Consider the following 9,999-nt stretch of genomic DNA (forward strand, 5'->3'; position numbering starts at 1 on the left):
CAATTATAAGATGGGGAGCTTAATTTAGCTCCTCTCGCAGCTAGCTTCATTGCCGCTCATTCTGCTTTGCGGATGGGGCAAATGTGATTTGTGGATACTATGCAGTTTGTTCAGGCTTCTGAATAAGCTAAAAGATGTACTAATGATTGATGTTATAGTTTCAGGTCTTAATATGGTTTGTTGAGCAATTTGTATCCACAAGAAAACCACAAGTGTAAGTGCAATTTTCACATCATTTCCGACATGCTAAAAAAAGATGAACGAATTTCATTGGTTCGGAGCATACTAAAACTTTGGAAAATCAGTTGTACACAACCATCTTGAAGATTGGCGAACTATACTTTTCCCCATAAATCTTATGTATTCAATCTATATTCCTTAAAGAAAAAAACAATGGTGATGGTGAGTGGTTAATCTGTCACCATCCCATCACCAACTTTCAGGGAAAGGACATGTGAGGCTGGAGGATCCATATGTCAACCATCCCCACCACCAACCGTGCTTTTCTTGAAAAAGAATAAGGATAGCGTGGGATTAGAGAGTTCACATTTTAGTAACAAATTTTGTAAAAATTAAGAGATTTGTGTACGAAAAATAATGGTAATAACATCTTAGTGATAATTTTCATCGTAATTGTCACATATTTGTTTAGGAATTATAGTACACCGTAATTTTGCAGTCGTTTACTATTACAACTGCCATGAAAAGTGGCACATTTCACACCGATGCTATGCGCACCAGAAGCACCAGAGCTACGCCAAGAACTGAACCAATGCAGGACTGTTGAAGTATACTGAACAGATCAATTCGTAACAGATGTTACAGAGCGTATACACTAAAGGCGCTGACGACTAGAGGTGATCAAAATCAAACTATTATACTTATACCAATCAAATTTCGATCAGATTTATACCAATCAAATTTCGATCAGATGGCCTTGATTGCCGCAGATCAAACGCACTAAAACATAGTTCTTCAGCACCAAAACACCAGAAATACTTGCCTCAGACTGTAGTACCTAGTACTTAGCAGCTTGTCAGTTATGCACATGCACCTAGTAACAGAGGATACCGTATTACTTTACATATAGGTTCTGATGGAGATTTGTTTGGGAAGGTTTCTGTCAGCTACACCTTCTCGCATAATTTTTTATCTGTCCCAAACGATTTAGATTCTCTCCCAGATTTTGAGCATTAGTAGCCAGAGAATCCAAACATAAACTAAAAATCGGAAACTGAACAACTAGCCTTTTCAGATTCACACCGGCTGCTTCTTAGAATCTCAAGCTCTCTCGAACACGGATGAAGTGTCTTAAGGCCACACATCAGCCGAGCAGCTGGTCACCTCGCTGGATAACCGGTTGTCCAGGCTCTCTAGGCTTGCAGCGCTTTGAACCGGTGAGTTCTGAACCTGTCGACCCAGGTTCAAGCCTTTGAAACCACAGGCATCGTTCCGTGGTAAACTGAGCATATCCAAAGCTTGGCACATCTTCCTGGAGCTGAGCAATGGCGCCAGCCCGAGCTGGCCCAGGCCACACGACATCGCGGCCCTCGCGACCATGTCTTCAGCCATCTTGACCTGGGATCGAAGCCAAGAATTGGTAAGTTTGGAGAGATGCCGGAAGCCGACCATCGGAAACAATTAACTATTTACTACTCTTACGAGTGACAATTTGCAATTGAACTCACATGTCATAGACACATAAAGTGATAAAGACCCATATGTTGTCATAGACTGTGGGTGGTAAATTCTTAATTACCGCATCTTAAAAGTGGCGAAAAGTTAAATGCGCCGATAATTGGTGGCTGAAGGAGAGTTTGGTTTCTAATTACCTTGACTCTTAAGGCCTCTACATCCGATTTGAGGATCCTGTTGTCCGTGACCGCTGTATTGAACTGCTGGCTGGACTCTGTGAGCTGCTTGAAGAGGGATGAGTTTTCGCCTTTGAGTTGCTCGACCTGATCATAGATGGATTGCTGTAAGATCACACTGATATTTGCATCAACGCATCTGGAAATTTGAACTTTGAAATTTATAATACCTGTGATTCGAGTTCAGATAACTGTGCCTGCTTTCTCCTCCTGGATCGTCGAGCGGACTCCCTGTTGGACACCATCCTGAAATTCGAACAAGCAGTTCATAAGAATGCGTTCTCTGTTCAAATTTTTTGCATTTGCTAGAAATCAAGATTGATCGATCACTATGTACCTTCTTATTCGCTTTGTTTCTGTGGATTTCGTGCCACGCAGGCGTGGACTCCTCTCTGCTTCTAACAGCGAATCGCAATCGGAGTCCGAGTCGCTTTCAGGCGCGTGGTTCGCTGAGGTGGTTGGTTTGGGGTCATCTGCAACCAAAATGAACCCAACATGTGATGAATTTGACTAAATTTGGGTGTGTTTCATAACTCCAAATAAACGCATAGAAAATGGGCTGTTTGTACAATAGCTCTGTAACTCAAAAAAACTCAAATTATGTCGTGTACCTACCGGAGATGGACGCCGGCGTCCGCTCGTCGGCCGTGGCCGAGAAGGCGGCGGCGGCGCGCGGCGGCGTACGGACGCTCTCCGGCCACCACAGCTGGTGGCCGCCGCCGCTTCCGTCCAGTGTACTCTGATCCAACACGGACATCTCGCCGTCGCCGGGAGAGAACACGCCGGACTTACGCGCGCCGTCGCCGGGAGATAACACGCCGGGCTTGCGGTCGCCGGCGCCGGCCTCCTCCCGGATGAACGCCTCCAGCTGCAGCTCCGACGGGCACTTCTTCATCATCGCCTTCCTCCGACCACCGTGCAGTGCTCGTCGCGGCTTAATTTAAAGGTTAGGCATTAAAAAGTTGTGGCTGATTAAGATAACACGCGGCTGCGTCAGTGTGACAGCGACGCGAGGCTGACTCGGATCCAGCGCAGGCGGGCGTGGCCCCCCGTGGCGCCGACATGCGGGGCCCACACTGTGAAAGCGGCAAAGGCGATGTCGTCGTCCGAGTCAGCGAGAGATCCCGTGGGCGGGCGTGGGTGGGCCGGTGGGCCCGCGAGCCGCGTCCGTTGGTTATTAGATCCGGGCCATGCGGGGTGGGGTGGTGGAGTGGGCGGTGATGTGGCTGGGCTGACTGGGCCGGCGTTGATCTCGCGAGCTGACGAGGCTGCTGCGGCGGAGGGAGACGCGGGGCGCGCGTGGAGTCGCGTCGGCATGGACAGCGGCTGTCTTCTCGAAGCGGCTTCTCTTGTCTGTACGATATCGTGGCCGTGTTCCTTCCACGTACGCCAGTTCGTTGTTAGAGAAAAAGAGCTGTCACTTTCGTTTCATAAGTTTGTTGCTAGTCATTTTTTTTAAAAAAATTGGTTGAGTTTATATAAAAATATAGTAACATTGTCAATATAAAATGAACATACTAAAAAAATATTAAATGTTAGTTTAATTGGAACTAATTTAATGTTATAGATGCTGATCAATTTTCCTATAAATTTGATAACATTTATATAAGTTTGACTACTAAAAAGTTTAGAGCAACTTATAATATGAAACTATGGGAGTATAGGAGAAGAGGAGAGGAGAAGGCTGTGAAAATACGTAAAATGAATTAGGCCATTAGCGCATGATGAATAGAGTAGGTTTAAGGGAATTTACCCATCGCTTAGCTGGAGTGCTGTGGCCACTACCCACGGTGGAGTGTTGTACATGGCCAAAATATCCCATGGTGTTTCTTAAATGGTATGATTTATACGGAAGTCTTCTTCATCAATATTTAGAGAGCCTTTTAAATCAATCTTTCAAATCTAGTGTTAACTAGGTAAATATACTCGTGCGTTGCTACAAACAATTTGAACATGTTTAGGTTTGAGAAGGAACGACTGTCTGCATGACTCACTATTCAATGGACCCCACATATCAGGTGGTGGTGGGAGTAGGTGGTGATAGGTTCATCACTCACTATAATATATTTTTTAAAGGAAAATGAATGTCTATTCTTTTGTTGTGACCTTGAATTATAGTAATAAACTTAGTTCATGTATAATCCATCATCCATTGGAACATTAGAACACATGACATCCACAAATATATAGTTTGTTTTAACTTCCGAATAAGCTAAAAGAACCACCAATGTTGCTTATAGTTTCAGGTCATAATATGGTATGTCGGACAATTTGTGTTTCACAAAAAATAATAATAATCACAAGTGTAAATGCGAATTTTACAGGATTTTTTTTACATGTAAAAATGATAGATGAACATCATTGATCTAGATATACATATGTATTAAAACATTGGAAAAGTCAAATGTAAACAACCGTCTCGGTGAAGGCTGACCAAATAATATACCTTTTTACCATAAGTCCTACATAAACAACGTATTCAAAATCATGCACATATATAGCTTCACAACAATATACGGGAAGGACCATAAAAAATAATTATTGTCTTGCGCACAGGCAGACTCGATCTCTCTTTTGAAAAAAAAGAATTATTTAGAGATCAACAATTTCCATGCGATCCAATGCAAGAGCACAAGTGTACGTTACTTGAGCTGGATGCCACTCTTATAGACGGAGCCGACCTTGAAGGCTTCAGGGATGACATCGTCGACGACACGGTAGCCGCCATTCTTGACAAGGAAGCGGACGGAGAAGGGGCCCTTGAGTTTTGCCCCGGTTTTGAGCGTCCAGGTGTTAGCCGATGACTCCTTGAGCCCTGTCCAGTCACCGGCGCCCTTCTCCTTTACCTCCACCTCAGAGATGGCGACATTAGTGATGAGGTTCAGGCTAGTGGTGCTAGAGCCTTGACCGACTTTGAAGGTGAGCTCAGTGGCGTATGAGCCGATGACCAACAATGCGGCCACTGCCGCGGCGAGCAGGAAGGAAGACAAGGAGGCCATTGGATCGATGATTTTGGTGATTGATGTTGCATATGTGGGCATGTATTTATGGGCGGCGAGGCAAGAAAGCTAAGCTATGGATGTATGGTGCAACATGGAGATCGTTGGCCGGCTTGTTCTTCGACAAACACTTGTAAAATTGCTATAAATAGATCTAAGATAGGTAGTCCTGCTTGTCTTTCTATCAGGCAAAATTAGCACATGTCATGGAGTGATGTAGACCTCTCAAAATGTAAAGGGCATGCAATCCTCATATCTAATCCAAACAGGAAAAATTAATAAAACCAGACATCCAACCACCCCCTCCCTCCCCCAAAAAAAGCTTTGCAATACCAATTATATTACTCCTAATGTGGTTTTAATGGCAGATCTGCATATTTTGGAGTTTAAACGAGCAGATTTGAACAAATAATATAACACATACACACATCACTATCTTTCTCAAATCTAATCACGGTTGTGTCATGCGGGAGTAATTTTAGAAACGTAATTAACGCATCGTATGTGTGTATGTGAAGCTTTGCTTTGTTGGGGTTGCAACTGAGCTACGTTTTTAAGCTCGATTGGATACAGAAACCTATAAATGAGCTTATTTTGGGATGAAGGGTATACAAGCTTTAGTTCTGTTGCGATGGGTCAGCCTCGTCGATGGCATATCGATCCCACATGGGCAGGGGGCTGCGGGCAGCACGATGGGTCCGCTAGTTGAGAGGTTCATTTGCTTGCAACTGAGCCATGTTTTTCTTGAGCTCCTTTGTTTTGTTCCTTCTGAAATTTTCAATACATGAAAACTCAAGGAGCTTGATGGCGATTCTCTTGAATTTTGTGGTTCAAGAAAGCAGATGGATTGTTTTTTTTTTTCCTGAACTGCTCATTACATATGGTCCCGTTGACTTTTTATTTGAATGTTTTGACAGAATAAACTTTTTTTTAGACTAGATATTCTTAATTTTACTTGTGGCCACTAGCGTCAGCAGCTTATTGGTTGTATTCCCGTTGGATATCGGAAATCCGCATCCCGTCGTTGCACTTCATGAGCTGATTCTTGATTCGTTGAGTTACAGATTTTGGATGTATTACATTATAGCTTTTTGTTTGCAGCAAGATGGACAGCCACCAGGATCAGCCCATGCAGGTGCTCGTGTTGGAGGCGACTGTGGGTGACAAATATCTGTCAACGAGGAGGATCTGGGTCTCTAGGAAGCTGCAGTGCTGCATCACCTCGACGTCTATGTGTACAGGCCTTGTTTAGTTTGTGAAAAGAGAATTTTAGGTGTTACATTTGACCGGATGTCGAAAGGGGTTTTCGGATACGAATTAAAAAAAAACTAATTTCATAACTCGCCTGGAAACCGCGAGACAAATCTTTTGAGCCTAATTAAAACATCATTAGCACATGTGGGTTACTATAGCACTTATGGCTAATCATAGATTAATTAGGCTCAAAAGATTCATCTCGTGATTTCCATGCAAACTGTGAAATTGATTTTTGTTTTTATCTATATTTTACGCTCCATGCATATGTCCAAAGATTTGATGTGACTTTTTGGAAAAAAAATTGGGAACTAAACCAGGTCTAGCTAGTTGGTGTTGTAATGTCCTTATGTCCTGCTTGCCGGATTCGTGCAGGCATCAATCTGATTGAGTGTAACTTTCCTTTTGCATGTCGACGTTGCACCTTCGCCAGTGTGTCACCGGAGGCAGTTGATTGAGTGTAATTTCTACTGGTGTGATTCAAGAGTAAATCTTTTTATTCATAGGCATTGAGATGTGATTTTCCCCTGTTTCCCATATAGGCGGTGGAAAAACATTCAGCGCCACCTTTTTGTCATGTAGATTTTAATAGGTGCCATTTTAATAATTGTATTATTACTATGGATAGTAGGAGGTATAAGAATAATTAATACTTTTAGTGAACGAATTACTGCAAATATTATATCAATAGTAAAGTATTTAGTGTACAGATAGAAGGTACAAGAGGGGCCTGATTGATAAAATGTTAGTAAAAGAATTACTAATGATATTAATCTCGATAGTAAAATATTTACTAACGATGCATAATGAGAAGATATTTTGCCGAGTGATGAGAAATGATGGGATGCCAAGGCAGATAGTTTGCCAAGTGATAAGAAAGGTTGGGATGCCAATGAAGATTTTGTGGTTAGATCAATATGTTTGTAAGTTATTTATGTACTGACTAAAGACTAGTTAGGAGTAATTTATTTACTAAATGAAGGTTGAAAGGGACGCAAATGCGGATTTTATGGCAAGATCAATTGCTTATAAGTAATTTATTTACTTAACAAAGACTAGTTTAGAGTAATTAATTTATTAACAAAAGCTGGAAGATATATGGTAGGAAGGTGCGGGAAGAAGATGTGGGAACAGAAAAGGTGCGGGAGGGGAGAGGGGGTGGGGTGCGCATCCAAGGTGTAGTTTAGTGCACAACCATATATATTTGAACTATGGAAAATCAAATGTACACAACCATCTCGATGAATGATGGCCAAATCTACCTTTTCCCATAAATCCTACATAAACAATATATTCAAAATCGTGTGCACATATAGCTCCATACCAATATGTGGGAAGGGCACATGGTATGCTTTATTTTGTCAATAGTCTGTTGTCACAAAATAACAACAGAAATTTAACTATTGACGTGTTCACATGCAGACTCGATCTCTCTTTTGAATAGATAATTATTTAGAGGTTAATAATTTCCATGTGACCTAATGCAAGGACATGCATGTCCATTACTGGACCTGGATACCACTCTTGTAGACGGAGCCGGCCTTAAAGGTTTCGGGGATTACATTGTCGACGACGCGATAGCCACCGTTCTTGACAAGGAAGCGGACGGATAAGGGGCCCTTGAGCGGTGCATCACTTTTGATTTTCCAGGTGTTAGCCGATGACTCCTTGAGCCCCCTCCAGTCGCTGCCACCCTTCTCCTTGATCTCCACCTCAGATATGGCGACATTGGTGATGAGTTCCAGTGTAGAGGTGGTAGAGGACTTACCGATCTTGAAGGTGACCTCAGTGCCAGATGAGCCAATGACCAACAATGCGGCCACTGCCGCGACGAGCATTAAGGAGGGACAAGGAAGCCATTCGCAAGCTAGCTAGTTGGCTAGAATAATCTTGCTTGTTTCTTGATTGATAGAGGGATGGATCAATGTGGTTGGTGATTGATGTTGCAGCTGGGCACGTATTTATGGGTGGCGAGGGCAAGAAAGCTTACCTATGGACGTGTGGTGCACCATGGAGATCGCTGGCCAGCTTGTTTGTAGACAACCATTGCTATAAATAGCTCCGAGCTTGGTAGTCTTGTCTTGACATGTAATGATGTAGACCTCTCAAAATGCAAAGTGCATTAATATAATTCAAATAGGAAAAAGTCCTAAATCGGACATCCAATCACCCCCTCCCATGGTCTGCTCTCCAAAAAAAAAAAAACTTTACAACACCAGTTATATTACCCCTAATATGGTTTTGATGGCGGTTTGGCATATTTTGGAGCTCAAACGAGTGGAATCGAATAAATAATATAACATGCACATGCCACTGATCACCGGCCATCAATTTATACTCTATAGTGATGTCATGCTACTATTATATTGTATATGTACTAGTTTGTGAGAGTGAAAAAAATAGGGAAACATAGTATTTAAGTGGAGATTTTTGGCATATATATATCCAAAGTATATTCACATAGGCAAACTCTTTCGAGTTTCGACACATGGTGTTAACTAGGTAAATACACCCGTGCGTTGCTACAAACAATATTTGAACATGTTTAGGTTTGAGAAGGAACTGTTTGCATGACTCACTATTCAATAGAACCCACATATTAGGTGGTGGTGGGAGTTAGTGATGATAGGTTCATCGCTCACTATAATATATTTTTAAAGGAAAATGATTATCTATTCTTTTGTTGTGCCCTTGAATTATTGTAATAAACATAGTTCATATATAATCCATCATCCGTTGGAACACTAGAACACATCCACAAATATATAGTTTGTTTTAACTTCCGAATAAGCTAAAAGAACCACCAATGCTGCTTATAGTTTCAGGTCATAATATGGTATGTCGAACAATTTGTGTTTCCCAAAAAAAATCCCCAAAAAAAATCACAAGTGTAAATGTGAATTTTACAAGATTTTTTTACATGCAAAATGATAGATGAACATCATTGTTCTAGATATACATATGTATTAAAACATTGGAAAAATCAAATGTAAACAACCATCTCGGTGAAGGCTGGCCAAATAATATACCTTTTTACCATAATTCCTACATAAACAACATATTCAAAATCATGTGCACATATATAGCTTCGCTGCAATATGTGGAAGGCACATGATAAGATTTATTTGTCAATGGTCTGTTTCAACAAAATGACCATAAAAATAATTGTTGGCTTGCACGCATGCAGACTCGATCTCTCTTTTGAAAAAGGAATTATTTAGACATCAATAATTTCCATGCGACCCAATGCAAGAGCACACGTGCCCGTTACATGAGAGACTGCAATCAAGCCATTGGGAATAGATCCAACGGCTCTCCTAGTTTTTGATGATGTGCTATCACAGTGCACTACTAAATGGGATGAACAACATATATCTGTAAGATTCAGTGGCAAAATTAACAAAACGGAGAAGAAAATAAGCAGGTTTATGTCAAGGAGCAGGCGGTACCTGGCGATGTTCCATTGACTGAAGATGGGGAGCAAAACTCTGACGAAGCTGAAGATCGTCAAGCTGGAGCTGTGCAGTCAAAGGGAGGCAATCTGCGTCGTACTACAAGGCCTGTTAAGCAAAACCCCAAGTACTGTGGGCCTAACTGGGCCATGTAATAGAAGTCCATACTGTAATAGGCTAGCGTGAACAAGGGGAAAGAAGAGAGAGATAGGATATATATATATATATATATATATATATATATATATATATATATATATATATATATATATATATATATATATATATATAGGACACCAAACAAATTTACTATATATATATATATATATATATATATATATATATATATATATATATATATATATATATATATATATATATATATATATATATATATATCAGATCAGTGAGTTCGAGGGAAAC

At 41.2% G+C, this 9,999-nt stretch overlaps 3 protein-coding genes across 3 annotated transcripts; all 3 read right to left on the reverse strand.

Moving 5' to 3' along the window:
- Window positions 1–767: 767 nt before the first annotated feature.
- On the reverse strand, window positions 768–2,794 carry LOC127776758 (bZIP transcription factor RISBZ5). The gene is made up of 5 exons (XM_052303293.1): window positions 2,487–2,794; window positions 2,209–2,344; window positions 2,042–2,117; window positions 1,833–1,958; window positions 768–1,578 (listed from the first exon to the last, which is right to left on the reverse strand). The coding sequence occupies exons 1-5, from the start codon at window positions 2,767–2,769 to the stop codon at window positions 1,312–1,314; spliced, it is 888 nt and encodes a 295-aa protein (XP_052159253.1). The 5' UTR covers window positions 2,770–2,794; the 3' UTR covers window positions 768–1,311.
- A 1,338-nt stretch (window positions 2,795–4,132) lies between these two features.
- Window positions 4,133–4,927, reverse strand: LOC127777650 (pollen allergen Lol p 2-A-like). Its single transcript, XM_052304259.1, has one exon. The coding sequence runs from the start codon at window positions 4,910–4,912 to the stop codon at window positions 4,514–4,516; it is 399 nt and encodes a 132-aa protein (XP_052160219.1). The 5' UTR covers window positions 4,913–4,927; the 3' UTR covers window positions 4,133–4,513.
- A 2,335-nt stretch (window positions 4,928–7,262) lies between these two features.
- LOC127775509 (pollen allergen Lol p 2-A-like) lies at window positions 7,263–8,048 on the reverse strand. Its single transcript, XM_052301756.1, has one exon. It carries the CDS (start codon window positions 7,960–7,962, stop codon window positions 7,627–7,629), a length of 336 nt encoding a protein of 111 aa, XP_052157716.1. The 5' UTR covers window positions 7,963–8,048; the 3' UTR covers window positions 7,263–7,626.
- Between the last annotated feature and the right edge of the window lie 1,951 nt (window positions 8,049–9,999).

Source organism: Oryza glaberrima, chromosome 6, assembly GCF_000147395.1.
Source record: "Oryza glaberrima chromosome 6, OglaRS2, whole genome shotgun sequence".
Taxonomy (NCBI): Eukaryota; Viridiplantae; Streptophyta; class Magnoliopsida; order Poales; family Poaceae; genus Oryza; species Oryza glaberrima.

Excerpts from the sequence above, each read along its gene's own strand:
- LOC127777650 (XM_052304259.1), bottom strand. The coding sequence starts at position 4,912 with ATGCCCACATATGCAACATCAATCACCAAAATCATCGATCCAATGGCC.
- LOC127775509 (XM_052301756.1), bottom strand. The coding sequence starts at position 7,962 with ATGCTCGTCGCGGCAGTGGCCGCATTGTTGGTCATTGGCTCATCTGGC.
- LOC127776758 (XM_052303293.1), bottom strand. The coding sequence starts at position 2,769 with ATGATGAAGAAGTGCCCGTCGGAGCTGCAGCTGGAGGCGTTCATCCGG. Across the intron at positions 2,118-2,208 it reads GAAACAAAGCGAATAAGAAG|GATGGTGTCCAACAGGGAGT; the intron begins GTACATAGTGAT and ends TTCGAATTTCAG. Across the intron at positions 1,959-2,041 it reads TATCTGAACTCGAATCACAG|GTCGAGCAACTCAAAGGCGA; the intron begins GTATTATAAATT and ends ATCTATGATCAG.